The sequence below is a fragment of the Brachyistius frenatus genome, unplaced genomic scaffold (assembly GCF_029030835.1).
Source record: "Brachyistius frenatus isolate BFR_SWC_R1_liver_20210118 unplaced genomic scaffold, ASM2903083v1 Contig_3, whole genome shotgun sequence".
Taxonomy (NCBI): domain Eukaryota; kingdom Metazoa; phylum Chordata; class Actinopteri; family Embiotocidae; genus Brachyistius; species Brachyistius frenatus.
The window spans coordinates 2761919-2777548 of NW_027210602.1; the positions used below are offsets into that span (position 1 = coordinate 2761919).

Below are 15630 nucleotides of genomic sequence, written 5' to 3' on the forward strand. Positions count from 1 at the left end.
ATGCACATAAAGCTAAATGCTCACAAAAACTCACTAAGAGGAAGCCTGATAATTACAGGATATGTTTGCGCACAGACTGGTTGAAATCGACGTGTCAATCATTTGGTTTTCCGCAAAGAGCACAGAGTAATCTTAAATTCAGAATAAAAACTAGACTTAAAAAAATATAGGAATTTCTTCTTCAGTCCAGAAATATAGGCTAAGCTACTGATTATTTTTCCATCAGTTGAAAAGATACTTTAACAAACAGGCCTTTTTATTTGAAACAGATAAATACAGACATTGAAAAGAAATCATTTGTCGGCTCCAATGGACATCAGAAATATTCTGCAATCTGGTAAATGACGTTTATACCAACAATCAAATTCGATAAAGGGCTGATGTCAAGAGGTAGGATTTGGTTCATCGATACGCACCAAATTGTGCTCTTCCGTCTATAATCATCGTCTTTACTGCGATGTTACAGACCAACATTTGAGTTAAATCTGCTGGGTATCCTCGCTACAACATTTGTGTTGGTCAGGAATTTTTTGGTTGGAAAACAAATTTTTGCCCTGACAGGCGATTTTACAGCCTCACCTGCGGGACAGAACAAGTGAGATCACATTAAAGTTACTATGCTCAATTATGGATATCAATAATTACCTTTAAAACATAATGTTTGCTCATTAAACCCGTATTCAAAAAGGGCTACAAAATATTGCAGTTAATTACAGGAGTCTCTGGTAGACTGCACAAAATGCAGCAATAATTATAGAATATGTTTAGAAATGCTGTGGCTCCATACCTGTGTAGATGTTTTCTATGTTTCCCATTAATGACATGGAGTTTAATTAAATGTTGTGATAACTCCTAAACCTGAATCTTGTTATTTTAATCGCAACATAGAACATCTATGTCATTAAAAAACACATTGGAGATGTGATTATTAATCTTTAATTGAAAAATCCAAATAATAAGACTGTGGTCAGGGAGATACCGAAAATCTACACACTACACAAAAGTCTGTAAAAAGACTGATATAAAAATTGGATCCAAGACACACAAAAAAAAAAGCAAAACTTGAAGGAAAAAAAAAACAAGGAACCACAAAAATCCTGCAACTTGCAGTGACAGTCGCTGAGTGGCTTGTGGCTAATCATTTGAACTCCATTAATACAAACCAATAAGTCTTAAATAAATCCAAACTGAAAAGTAAGGCCCCCAAAAAACAACTTCTCTCTTCATTAAATAATGTAATCTGTGAGTAGCAGACGTGTCAAAAACAAGAAGAGAATTTAAAGTCCTAAACAATAACTTTTCTCTTTCCTATATTGTGTGACTCACTGGACTCGCAGCCATATGAATCACACCTGTGATAAATCTCTGCAAAAGTGACAGCAGATTGACGAGGGATCAAACCTGCACGGCTGCCGGGTCATAGATCAGACTAAATAAGAACTGCTGAACCTGTAACCTGAAAACACTTCAGGCATTTGTCCATGATCGTCGCGGTTCCTCCCAAACAGTTCGGCTGCTGTTCATCTGGTTCAATTGAAAATCTTTCCTTCCCAGATAGGATGCGTATAGTTTGTATAGGATCTAATGTAGAGACTGTTTGTGTGGAGGTGGGGGCTGAGGTGTGGATAATGGAGGGATGGGGTGGAGGCTCTCCAGAATAAGTGGGGGGTTGGGGGGGGGGTGGGTCATCTCCTAAACTTGCGGAAGGGCCTGCTCTGGTTATTGTGGTGCGATTTCTGGTAGGGCTCCCAGCGTTTCCTCTCTGGCGGTTTGTTGTAAACGTAGGCCGACGGGCCCGAGTAGCTATCGTCTGGATTCTCCTCCATCATCTGGAGCTTGGCCTCGATGGCGCGGATCTTAGCACTCGTACTGGAGGGGGGGAAAAAAAATAAAATAAATAAATACAGAGAAAGGAGATGTTAGCGGTGAGGCTGAGGGGGAGAGGAGTGGGAAATACCAGTGCTGGTACTGAGAGTGAGGGACACACCGAGTGATGGACAGATTCTGGCTTTGGTTAAGGGGGGAGGGGGGGGGGAGCTATTAGCACTCTAAGTGAGAGGATGGTCGGATGACAAAAAAAAAAGAAAAGTGAAGTGCAAGCAAGAGATCACCAGTTGTGCCGCATGAAAAACAGTTAAAATCTCGTATTGAAATGGTGAAACAGAATTTGGAGGGGCAAAGTGAGAGAAGATTGTAAGACAAATGACGGTGCTCGTGAGGGGAAGAGCAAAGGAGGGAGTAAAGAAGTGTGCGAGAAGGATGTAAAAAAAAACAAAAAAAAAACAAGGAGCGAGGAAGGAAAGAGGGGGAAAACCGTGTTATAGTGTATATTACTCTTGTGCTGCGTGGAGAGAGTGGTGTTGAAGTTTACACTAGAATCCAAGTGTGCAGCCTTTCCAGAGAAGAGTCCTGCAGCTACGCACACCGGACTGTCTCCGTAAGAGAACATTATATACAGACTTAACAGGGCTCCATTTAAATGGTGCACTTACAATGTGTATATGTGTCGGTGAATATGGGCTGCAATTGTAGCACCAATAACAGAATATGCTGGAATTTGCTTTGACAGAAGCTCGACGCTCACACCCAGACGGTTCTGGAGCCAAAGCGCTCAGTCCGGTTGTTCTCAGATGAACTGAACCTGAACTGTGGTGAAAGCAACAACAACAAAAAAAGAAGAAGTAAACCAGCTCTCTTGTAATACTTTAAGGCCTAAGATCGAGTACAGCGGAGAGGGTGTTAAATGTGCCGTGGGGAACTTTTGTCTCCCTCTTCTGCCGGTGAGACTAATTACAAAAACACTGTAAACACGTGTTCATTTGGAGAATCGAGAAAATAATTTTTTTTTATCCCCGTTCGAAGTCGGCATTGGGCTAAACGTGAACTTAGCCGGCTCGACTGGCAGAAGTCTCCGACGCGCGTGCGCCGCCCAATAGAGCGCGCCCGGCGCGCATTCATTTGGCCGGCGTGGGAAAGTCTCACCAGACACCAGATTTAAAAATGTAAAAACTCAACACGCTCTGAAATACAGAGATTTATCTGGCAGTAATAGGCTAAATCAATATCGAGAGAATTCGTCTGTATATGCACGCATACAATTTACATACGGCTGCGTAAAAGTTCCCAATACAGGCAGAAAGGTCTCGATGCTAGCGAGGTAAATTAAGGTTTCAGTATAATCGAAAATAAGTCATTGCTATTGGCGTCGTCCATGCAAATCTGAAGGTAAAAGTGTTTGTGGACGTAACCGACGGCGACACTCGTCGAAAAGCCTGATAAGTTTCTCCCCACAATGCACCTGGTATTTCGTGACATGAAGTGAAAGTCGGATCGTTAGTTCTAGGAAGTTACGGAAACCCAATTCAAAGCGTAGCGACACCCTAACGACCGTAGCGTATCGTGGGATCAGGTATATTGGCAGTAAAGCGGTTGATTTTTTTTTCTCATTAATGGAAGGGCCACCGCTGAGCACGCTTATGTGAAAAGTTCCGTTTTCTTTGCTTCATCAAAACATGTGAAACAGTTTCATGTGCTTTAGACACAGTTTTCAAGACGTTTTGAGTGTGAACCTGCTGGCTCAGTGTGGACAGACGTGCAGAACACAAAGACGAAAATAAATACAACAACTGCAAACCGGAAGGACAATGCTGCGCGTGTGTGCGTGTGTGTGTGTGTGTGTGTGTGTGCGTGTGTGCGTGTGTGTGTGTGTGTGTGTGTGTGTGTGTGTATATGCTTTGGATGCCAACCTGAGGTGGTTGGTTGTTATGGATCCTTCTTCTGCTGAACCACTGCACGACGGTTCCAGGCTCGGAGGCATCGTCTTGTCATTACGGAAACCTTCAAACCTCTTTAAACAAAATAGGTGGCCAAAAAAAAAAAAAGGAAAAAAGACACCCACACAAACAGCGATGGAAATGTAGATGAACAGACAGATGGAGAGAGACAAATAAAAGGAGTAAAAAAAAACAGGTACAGCAAGAAACGACAGAGACACATGAATGATCACAAAATAAGCAGAGAGTCAGTGGGATAAACTAACGGTAGAATCCAGATGTAATTCTGGCTGCGATACAGATTATAGCTCACATCTGGCAGAAAATTAAAACTCAAATGTTCTAGTAACTAACAGAGACAGAAATGTGCATTCCTGATTACAAATGAAAGTGCAATGCCAACTGTATTCCTGCACCTGAGACACATTTTTAGGGCTAAGTTTAAACAGGAACACAGAACAGGCAGAAAAAGAGAAGCCGACAATAAGAATAAGAAGAAACCATGTCAGCCAGACATTTAGAGACCATCAGAACTCCTTATAAATACTGACATCAGTTCTCTGCATTCCAAAACTATGAACATTAATGAACTGATCTTGTTTGGGACTGCGTGTTCAGCTCACAAACGCACTCTAAGGGACGAGGGGAAGATAAAAAGTGGGACCGGCTGACGAGCAACAATCAACGTCTGCACTCATTCCTCTCAAAAACCACCTTCCAAACATCTCCACCAGCCAACACAGAATTCGTCAAACCTGTGGAGAAAAAAAAACAAGGAAAAAAACAAACAGAGCATGAAGGGTACGGTAATCCCCAGCGTTTGGATGCATCAGCTTCCATTTACAGGAATGAAAAACTTAAATTATCTGACAAAGGTGTAGTAGGCTGAACAGGAACAGAATCAAATGAAGTTACATGGCGTTACATAAATGTACAAAAATACACGCGCATTCTGACATACCGTCCCATGAAATAAATAACATATCTTGTATAGCCAAGAATAAGTGTAAAACAATGACCATTGCACCGCCCAAAGCCCTTCCCTTCCACCTATTCCTAAAGGCATGTGGCTGGAATGCATAGACATCTACATAGAGCCATTCAGGCCATACGGTATCTGTAAACAATCCAAAGCCCACGTAATGGGAAAGTTTGTTCGGTTAAATCTGAAAGTGTTATAATAATGTTTCAATTCTAATTAAATAGGAGAATTATCTATATGTCCTAGTTGATGCTCTGACAGGTACACTTAGGCATTAAGAACTTCGTTAAGGATTAAAATAGATGTGTAACATGAGGATCACGTTAGATCGGTTCGTAAAGATGAGATTCAAATTTGTAGCAAGTTTAATTTACAAATAATGTAATACGGCTGCAACTAATGGTTATTTCATTGTGATTATTTATTCAATTAATCATTTGGTTTGTGTGAACAACAGTCTTCAGATATTCAAATTTAAGAAGACGGAAGTGGTGAATTCTTTGCTATTTTTCCTTTAAAAAAGGAATATCAATCGATGAAAATCATTTTCCAAATATTGGTTTAACTGTATAACGATGAATACAGAATAATACGGTCACGAATTAGCTCATAACCTTTTAACAGTTCAATTAGTAGATTTGGAAATGTGCGGATTTGAAAAATAACTTTGGGGAAATGCTTGAATAAACGCTCATCAGAGTGAATTCCTCTCTTTCAAAGCTGTGTAATAAAGTCAAAAAGCAAGCCTGGGTATCTCACAACAAGTTTGACACAACCTGTCTCTGACTCACTAATCCCAGCACGTCACTGTTTTGTTGGAGTCGGTGAAGACAGACAGGCTTAACAAACGTCCCTTTCAGTTGGACCTGAGCTAGTTTCATTGGTCGATAGCTCACAGATTCACTGGAAAAAATTGGTGACAGTAGCCGATTTACAGGCCGATCCATGTGACTTCTCTCCAGCACCAGGAGTATCAGAACAGCACTTCAACCTTGTGCAGCTTTGTCCATGACCAAACACTGGATCACAATACACTGAGCCCACAAATCTCAAAACACAAATCTCTGGCTGAAAGGAAATATGACCAATGAAATACATCAAGGATCAAAAATCTTTTGGAAAATGCCAAAGTTTGCCAGCACGCCCACAACACATGCCTCAGCAGTTCGTCTAATGATGTGACAGCTTTTGGAAAAAAAATCTTTAGAGGTGATGGGTGGTCCTGATATTTGTAAAGGGGCCCCATCTTCTACTTTCAGGCTTTTGCTTGGTAGATATGTTTGGTGACATTCAGCCATAACCCTTTCAGCTTTTCTTCCCCTGAACCTCAGAAAACATGATAATGTGAACATATTGTGTACTCATGTTTGTCAACAAGGATGCAGACCAATGAGAAGTTTGGCAGCAAGTTGGGTGGAACTACTGCCCCACGGAGAGGAGAAAGAATCTCAATGGTGCAGCTTCAATTTAAATCTGGCAGGATGGTGTAGGATTGAGGGACCTCAAATTGAATAAAACTCGCTCATGTAATGCTGTGAAAACTGTCACTTTCTCTTCTGTAGCAAGACGCACAAATATAAAAAAAAATATATACCTGGAGAAACATTTATCTAGACTGTTCTTCAAGATTATTTTCTTGACTATTTGAGTTTAAGTTGATGGACAAAAAACACTTATTGCTGAGCTGAGCTGGTATTTATTCCCACAAAGACATAATATTTGCGGAAACAGGCAGAGACAGAGGAACACCTTACATCACAAAACCTGAACACAGAGATAAAAACATTAAATATAAAAACCTCCAATTAGCCATGTTTTTTTTTAATCAGGAAAAGAATTTTCTGATGATTTTCCAACAAAAGTGTATCAAATCCAAATGATGGTGAATATCACAGACAGCATTGTTTGTATCATTGGCAGTACATTTGAGCTGAGACCACTGGTAAGTGTGAGGGAGCAGCATATTAAAGGTGTTGATAGTCACTGTAAGTTCAGTAGTTAAAATGAATTTTTTTGCATCCGAGTCACCCCATGACGCAGGCAGATTCATATTAACGGAGCATTTAGAAATCTAAAATGGTATGTTTGTGACAGCATCAATAAAGATAGCTACTATTTATGGTTGGAATGGTGGATTCAGCCTGTTTACAACGAGCCTATGGGCAGATTTATCTCACGGTGTTGTCTTAGAGGCAGCAGCGCTGACCTTGACCTCCCTCTGCCATGTGTTTGTGTGTATGTGTGTGTGTGTGTGTGTGTGTGTGTGTGTGTGTGTGTGTGTGTGTGTGTGTGTGTGTGTGTGTGTGTGTGTGTGTGTGTGTGTGTGTGTGTGTGTGTGTGTGTGTGTGTGTGTGTGTGTGTGTGTGTGCGTGAAGGGCGTGATTCGTCTCTATACAGGATATCCCTTCACCCTTCGCCAGTAGGCTGTCTATTGTTAAGAGACAGGCATAGGTTGTGCTGGGATCCCTGCGCTCTCTGCAAACTGGAGTCGTAATATCAGAATAAAAACTCACGAAAAGACGGTTATTATCTTTTACTACACCCCAGACTGCTGGGCTGTACTCTTACAAATGTTCTTCATCTCAAGGTTAATTGGCTGTTTCTTTAAAGCCTCAAGTCTTACGTACGGTAACACCGGGCCTGTTTCCTTAACTTTTATTTGTTAAAGTCAATAGTTTTCTAATGCACAGATATGTTTTGTCAGTAAACCTGCAGACAAGACGACAGACTGCATCCACAATCTCAGTGTTATCAATAAATGCGATGCGTCAAAGTGGAAACCAACAGCGATGTCACCCGTTAGTTTGTGAACTGCTGTTATGATGACCGAGTTTGACTTTTGCCAGTTTGGAGCCAGAAGTGACCATATTTGGGCGAGCCGGGGAGGAGCCTATTGACTTTGTAATTAATGAGAGAAGCCGCTCTTTTTGGATACAACCCCTGACAGCACTCATTGGTATTTCAGTTTATGGCACTTCAGCGTTGGCCTCATTTTTCAGACCCGGAAGCTACGTCCACTTTCTAGAAACACCAAGCAATCACCCATTTATAACATTTCAAGGTTTTGAACTGTATCTGGGAAGTGAGCTTGACACTTACCCTCACCTGTGCATGCGCCCAGCGCACGACCAGCTTCTTGGACAAAGCCAGCTTCCCATTTAAACACTGAATCGCCCTTTCTGCCTCCTGCAGACACACACGGCACGGAGAGAAAACAAAGACGAGGAACAGAGAGGAAGACAAAGGAACAAGTTATTTACAATTATAATTAAAAATCAGCCTCCATGATTGCATCCAAGTCATTAAATCATTAGTCCTCACAATAGAGAGATGGCAGCAACAATAACAGATGATGATGTGCCACTCTGCTTGCAGAAGGCCGTAACGGATGTGTTTGAGTACGTGTGTGTCTCTGCTGCGTGTTTGAGAGGCAGTATGAGAAAATGGAGTTTTGTCTAATCAAACGTCTGAGTGGCTTTGATGCCAAATGATATTAATGAAGTTCTTTATCTCAGTGTGTCTACATGTAAGTGTGTGCGAGTGTGCCAGATAAACCCGCACTTCCTCTGTATAATACTTTTGGGAGGGCCTCATGTCCCACTGACAGACACTAGCTGTGAAACTAGATGCTTATCATGATCCCCCGGCACACTCCAAAACAAATACCCGTGAGGCCGAGCGCACTGCTTTTAAGTCCTTTTTTTTTTTTTTAGAAATACGGTCCACTTTATTAAGACACACAATGAGGTCCTGACTGCTCGAGGATGTCTCGTGAAGTTTGTTGAACGATTTCGACCTGGGGAACATTACTGCACACAATAAAGGGATTTCCTTTGATAAAATATACCGTATCTGACTGTAATAAAGGATGCGAAATGTTTAATCAAGCAACCATTTTCTTTTTAGCCTCATGTACACAAACCTTTGAAGTTAAAATGCAATTCTTGTACTGATCCAATTAAAAATGTGCTGCCACTGATTGTGGATTTGGAGTTTTGTTCATTACAAAATCAAAGCTTGATATTTTATGCGTCCGAGTTTGGACAAAACTACATGTCGTGGCAAAATAAAATGATGTAAAATAATTGAATAATCACAGAAGAATAATGTAATGTAAACACATTTTCCATATACCTCTCTGGTGCTGAAGTTGACAAAGCAGTAGCCTCGTGGTTGTCCCTCCAAAGGCCCAGATTTGTGAAACAGGAAGTCAAACTGTTTCACTTTGCCAAATTTCTCCAACAACTTCACTAGGTGATACCTGGAGAGAAATGAATCATATGACATAAAGCACAAAAAAATTAAAGTAGGTCAAGATTTTTTCAAGAATTTACTCTGTAAATATTTAATAAAATAGAGACAGAAGGAGAGTAGACAAACTTACTTAAATATTTTGTAAAGGTCCCATATAAGACATGATTTTATCATACTTTTCATTACATTACATTTCATTTAGCTGATGCTTTTATCCAAAGCGACATACAATAACACATTACATTTTCCATGATGATCTGTGCTCTGTTGCAAGTTAACCCTGTGAAACAGTGACATGGATCCCCCCCACAGTGTATTTGCCACCAAACAGTCTGTGAATCTGTCAAGTGAGGCTAATGAGAATGACAGCTTTCTCTCCCCGACACCTTTTTAGCAGCAGGCCAGCTGGTGTGGCCCGCCAGTGATAGTAAATCTCTTATTGAGACAATGCCGAGGATACAGTAGCAGGACAATGAGGGAATAAAACAGAGGAAGCCCCAAATCCCCCCTGAGCATCGACCTCTGCACAAACAACCTGCACCGACGGTGTGAAGCTGCCGGGGACTGCTGGGCTACAACCGAACATAGATATGTGCTCATTGAAGAGTTATGCAGTGTGTGTGTGTGTGTGTGTGTGCGCGCGCGTGTGTGTGCGTGTGTGTAACTGACCGCTAGCAGCCATGGGAAAAAAATATTTCTTCAGAAAAGAGCAATGAGTTCAGGGTCACTTTGAGACTATATTCACTGCAGTATCACAATAAATACACGGGAACAGACTGAATATTTGCGACACGTGCTGAGCAGCAAGTGTTTTTCAATTTCATTAACAAGAAATGACTGCCAAATGCACATTAGAATTTTCCAAGACACAAGCGGACACATTCAAGTTGCTTGTTTCGTCTTATAATCGAATATCAAGAGAAGAAATTGAATTTCCTCTCGAATAAGAAACCCAGCAAATATTTACATTTCAGAGGCTGAAAACAAGTTTTTGTTCAATAAAAAAAAAGAAAAAAAGACTGCAACAAGGAAATCAGTTATCAAAATATTATGTCAACTAAGTAATTGATGAATGAGTAAATTTAGTACTTGTTACAGGTCTTGGATCATTCAAGTCTGGTGTCCCTCTGCTGCCCAAACTGCTCTACCCGACACAGTCCCATTAACACTACTCAGCGTCTTCCTGGTTGATTAGTCATTGAAACCACCTGTGAAGTAGCTCCTTATGTTCCCAAATGAAAGGTAATGAGAGCAGCCAAGTGCCGTCTCCATCACCTGCAGCTGTTTGCAAACCAATTAAATCGCGAGTTTACACAAGACATCTCAGTGCAAACCACAGAATCACAGTTGGATGCAGCGTGCAGTCAAAATAACTCCATTCACAAGTAAAAAAAACAACAACTGACGGCTGCAGAAATAAATGACAAATTTCACGTTTTTCTTTTTTGCTATTACTTAAAATAAATGCAGATATGGTACATTACATAATGGTAGGGTAATTATCTGAATTATACAATCGGACTATTTCTACTTTTTCAATACCACTGATGGAGTCAACCTCTACGACATCACGAATCAATGATGTTGAGCGATACGGTCCAAAAAATAATATCACAAAATGTCAGGGTATTTCTGCAATAATGACAAAGTCACAAATAATAATTATTATAACAATAATTACAGTTACAATATAATTACAATAACAGTTTGCCTGCATGCATGATACCAGGACTCGGCAACTGAAGCAGCGAAATGTAAATCAGCCTAACCGGATTTTATTATTTACACCTGTGCTTTTCCGACCGCGGTATGTGAAATTTACTTGCATGAAAAAGGCCCATCAAAGCACAATAACGACAACAAAAGCAAAACCGAAAATGTCTAAACAAAAAGCATCAACAAACACCAGCCTGTGTTTTTGTTTCGTTACCTTGTGTGACTGTCCAGGCCTCAGAGTGACCTCAGGTGTTTTGTGTAACTGTTCGGGAGGACTTAATGCTTCTGCCTTTTTATTGTTTAGACACGTGCTATTTTTAATCCTGAAGTGTTTTGTGTGTGTGTGTGTGTGTGTGTGTGTGTGTGTGTGTGTGTGTGTGTGTGTGTGTGTGTGTGTGTGTGTGTGTGTGTGTGTGTGCGCGCGCGCGTGTCAACAAAAAAATGATTGTGTGACGTGAATGGGACTGAATGTGGGATGCTGTGGGTGAAGTGTGAGTTTAAGCTACAGGTTGTACTAATGTCTTCCACCCTTCTACGACTCCCTGGAGGGCTTTTCGGCCAACGAGAATTTCTGCTTTTCCCAGACAACACCCTGCAAGCTTCTCATGTGAAGGTGCCTCATCCTGCACTGGGCTCACTTACACAGAAAAGCCCCTAATGAAATTAAGTCTATTACACTATTTAAAACACTTATTTCATGCACATATAGACGGTCTTGCTTTTGTGCAACTCTACAATTTGTAATGCATTAAATACTATTTTGATACTACAATATAGTCACATACATGTACTTTATGTTTGAACATGCATGTGTTTTCATAATACTACATATTGTTTATACACCATCTTTCATACATAAGATGCAGCTCAGGGTGCTTTACAGGAGAAAGTAAAAACAAAGCTATATTCAACATTTAGAGAGCGAATCAATGGCAGACACTCGAAGAACATTTTTGAAAGTTAGCGAGCTGAACCACAATGGGCCGCTCCTCATGGGGACTGTAAAACCCACCGGAGGAAGAGGGAGGTGGTGGGGCAAACGGAGAGTAAAGTTCAGAGAGGGGATGTTGACAGCAAGGTGAATAGTGTAGGAAGAGGAGGATAAGCCACAAGAAGACAGGAGGCGAGGAAGCCAGGTAAGAAAGACACAAGAGCTAAAAAGCAGAGAAGTGGAAGGGAGGGAAAGAAAACGGGGGATGTGAGTCCAGTCCAGAGAAAGATAAGACAAGAGGTTCGGTCCAGAAAAGTGCAGCTCAGAAGGGAAAACCTGTAGAGAGGTGGAGGGGCTAGTTCCTGCAGCTTCTTCATATTTTCATCTGGGACTGCAGTATGAGTAAGACGATGTTTGGTTACCATTTAAGTTAAGTTCTTGAATAAAAGTCATGACAACTTCCAGGTACACAACTCTGTATATAAGACGAGGGCCGGAGAGGGAACAAAGAGGAAGAAGGTGATGGATTACTACCAAGCATGCAAAAGTACAAACATGAATATGTGGTGAAAGCTCCAGTTCCACCTGCTCTGGCTCTGCTGTGTGAGCCGGGCAACGAGAGAGGAAGAAAATCTGACAGGATACTAATGTGGGATGTTCATGTCGGCTCGGAGCAGATTTCAATGGTGTAGAGTGACAGATTACTGGTCCTTTGACAGCAATAATAAGCTCTTTACTGAGTTTTTCAAAGGGCAGTAGCAGGAACATTTTCCGAGAATGAGGAGAAAATCAGAGGACTTCATTTAAAAAATCTTATGCTTGAAATATGTTTTTCCTGGTCTAAACTAATCATTTTAAGATAAGAGCCCTACAGGAAGCTTTTATCCTTCTTCCAGTGTGAAAGCATAATAAATCAGTAGAACACGCAGGCCAAATTTCGTTTCACATTACACAAAGTGACCGTGCTGCTTTCTTACATCATCATGGCTTAATAAGTCTAATATTTCATCCTGACCAACCACAGCAGAACTGGATGTCTGATCAGTAAATGAGAAGAACAGCCGGCCTGGCCAAATACAACAATAGTATTACTCTACAAGATTGCTATTATATAAAACGTTATCATTTAACACTGTGATACATTTAAAGGGACAAACTGTGCTTCCAAAGAACTGAAAATACAGATCAAAGAAATAAAATGTCCCTTAATTACACCTAAAAACCTTTCAGTGAAATTTTAGACCAGATTTATGGCTCACAAACATTTTATAGAGTAAAGTTTTACTCACTGGATAAGTGAAAATAAACCTCCTGCATAATAAACAAAGTTTTATTCACTATTCAATTTAAATTCTGATATCAATGTGTGCTGTTCCTTAGTTTGGCTTCTCCTTGAATCTCAGGTCTACATCCCTCCTCTGTCCTGAATTCTGCTTACCAGGACAAACAGAGGGAGTTACTGCTCACACTGTCCTGGAGTTAATTAATCTTCCCAATCAGCAACAGGGGCCACGGGCATGTCTCTTGTTTTCCCTTCACACTGCAGAGTAGTGGGCTATTTAAGGAGAAGTAGAGCAGAGCAGGGAAAAGGGGAAGGAAACTCCTGTCTAGACGCCCACCAGAGCTGTGGCCCGAACATTCTCCAGCAGCCCCCACAAGCACACAAACACACCCCTCACCCGAGTCACTACCTTCTCTCCATCACAACATACTGTAGGGACATTCAACACACACACACACACACACACACACACACACACACACACACACACACACACACACACACACACACACACACACTCAAACATAGCAACAGAAAGATCTTTGCATGTATCTCTGATGTTGTGTCAAGTGAGACAGACTGATAATGTACACAGACTCCACCGTGTGTTAAAGCCTGCACCCCACCAGCTGCCACCCAAACATATTTAAACACGCTTACACACACACACACACACACACACACACACACACACACACAATCAGCTCCAGGTTGACACAGAGAGAGTAAACAGGGCAGGTGAGTGAGGAATGATGGCTGCTCCTTAGCGGAGCAGGTCTCCGCGCCTCACTGCCTCTCTTTCACACACCAGCCCAGTCTGCTCTGTCTCAGTCGACAACACACACACACACACACACACACACACACACACACACACACACACACACACACACACACACACACACACACTAGGCACACAGTTAATCAATCAAATACGCTCACACGATATGTTGCCTCTCCGAGAGGTAGAACCAGGCAGGTTACAAACCAATGACTGAGGTTCATAACAAAGACTAAATTACAGCAACCAAACTCTAGTTTCTGTTCAAATCAACAAGTGTTGTTATTCAATCGTCCGGCTGCTTCAGACACTCGAGTCTAAACATTTGTACTTTTGTAGTGAAATAGAAATTTGTTTTTTTTAATTTCGACAGTTTTTAAAGCCCTGAATGTGTTGAACAGTTTGTCATCCGAGATGTATTTCTGTAGAAATGTGAAAAGCTGATCAGGATCTCTTTAAAACCAAAAGCCCGACAGTAAAGTTCATGAAATGAGACACACAATCAAGCGTAATAAGGTAGTAAAGACTAGTTTATGGATACATGAAGGGAAGGCTTAACAAAGAGATTTGAACCCCTTCCTGTAATGCGTGGTGGATTTACTCACTCTGTGATTTTGGGATCGATGTTACCTATCCACAAGCGGTTTCCATCGTGGGCCATGCTCTCTGAAATGATGGAGGCATTTTCCACCGTCTCTGCTGCAGACGACATGTGTTCTGTTTGGGGAGCGGGAATGAAGGACAGGGGTGAAGTTCACATTTTACATTTGCCTCAGCGTGGATGTAGTGTTGTGTTACAGAGCAACTTAAACAATATTGATCCGAGCACTGCGGCTTTCGTGATCGACCAGAAAGCAACTAGAAAATGAGCAGAACGGACCACGTAGAGACATTAAGAGACCAGGTGAGGCCTTTTTTTTATTATTATTATTATTGGTACCCTGGATAGATCGGACAGTTAATCCTTCATACGCAAGCAACAGTTCAAACACCAGTCGTGACCCAAGTTCAGACCAGTGACACAAAGAAAATGCAGTTTCTAGTCTGAAGGTCATTTCAGTAAAATCAGAAAAAACTAAAAACACATACAATCGTTTCTCAGATCATTTAAGTTGGACTGATTCCTTACTCTTTTGCAGGATTTACAATGAGCCCACTTTTGAAGTTTAACCGTATTGATAACTTATAACTCAAACGTGATCAATATGTGTTAAAGATGTCGGTGAGGCAGTTTGCTGTCAACATATCTTTTGTTCAGTTTTCTTCAACAGTTCAGAGTGACAACTTCTTCAGTCGCGATGCGGACAGAATCAGGGAATGATCCGAGGTGAGTATCATGTAAACATGTAAACATTTGGCTCCTTTAAAACCTCAAAAAAACAAACAAACAAGAAGTCTGGTTGACAACTAGGAAACGCTGCTGGCTAACGTTAGCTTAGCTATCTGCAGGCTGGTGGACCGACCGACCGTCACTCCGGCCTTGTTCGGGTTATCTAGTTGAACCAGAGCAGACAGCGTGAACTCAAACCAGACTCGGTCCAGATGGGAAGATTTTCCTTTAAATTACGATTAGAAAAGTCGAAACGAGCCGATTCAGGACGAGCAGGTGACTGAAGCTAAAGTTAGCTTCCAGTTTACCTTCGTTGTTCTGTCAAACCTCTTCAGCGGCGACGTCTTCGACTAAATTTGCCACTAATCCCACTTTCGGGACGATTCAGTTGCGTCAATTCGTAACACTAACCATTTCATTAAAAACGATTCCCCTCTCGTAAGGACCGACTCGGCTGGCTAGCTCGGATAAACAGTCGCTTTTGCTACCGTCTGACAACAAAGGCGCAGGATGATGACGCCGGTCGCTCGACCGCGCGCAGATTCCAGAGGAAGCACTCGGTTCGACGTTCAGCTCCTCTC

The 15630-nt window shown here is 41.5% G+C and overlaps 2 protein-coding genes across 4 annotated transcripts in view; both read right to left on the bottom strand.

Moving 5' to 3' along the window:
- The window catches only part of lhx6a (LIM homeobox 6a), a 243623-nt gene extending 239806 nt beyond the window's left edge, over positions 1 to 3817 (bottom strand). For all 3 annotated transcript variants that reach the window (XR_011311088.1, XR_011311089.1, XM_069703256.1), the window contains exon 1: positions 3747 to 3817. The gene's annotated coding sequence lies outside the window, so the exon portion shown is untranslated. The remainder of the gene's footprint in view (positions 1 to 3746) is intronic.
- Positions 254 to 15539, bottom strand: rbm18 (RNA binding motif protein 18). The gene is made up of 6 exons (XM_069703309.1): positions 15358 to 15539; positions 14325 to 14436; positions 8890 to 9016; positions 7855 to 7941; positions 3747 to 3847; positions 254 to 1869 (listed from the first exon to the last, which is right to left on the bottom strand). The coding sequence occupies exons 2-6, from the start codon at positions 14429 to 14431 to the stop codon at positions 1686 to 1688; spliced, it is 606 nt and encodes a 201-aa protein (XP_069559410.1). The 5' UTR covers positions 14432 to 14436; positions 15358 to 15539; the 3' UTR covers positions 254 to 1685.
- Positions 15540 to 15630: the final 91 nt, after the last annotated feature.

Coding starts and splice junctions, on each gene's coding strand:
- rbm18 (XM_069703309.1), bottom strand. CDS start 14,431: ATGTCGTCTGCAGCAGAGACGGTGGAAAATGCCTCCATCATTTCAGAG. Junction 3,848..7,854: donor GGGCGCATGCACAGGTGAGG/GTAAGTGTCAAG, acceptor TTTTGTTTAAAG/AGGTTTGAAGGTTTCCGTAA. Junction 1,870..3,746: donor ATAACAACCAACCACCTCAG/GTTGGCATCCAA, acceptor CCCCCCCTCCAG/TACGAGTGCTAAGATCCGCG.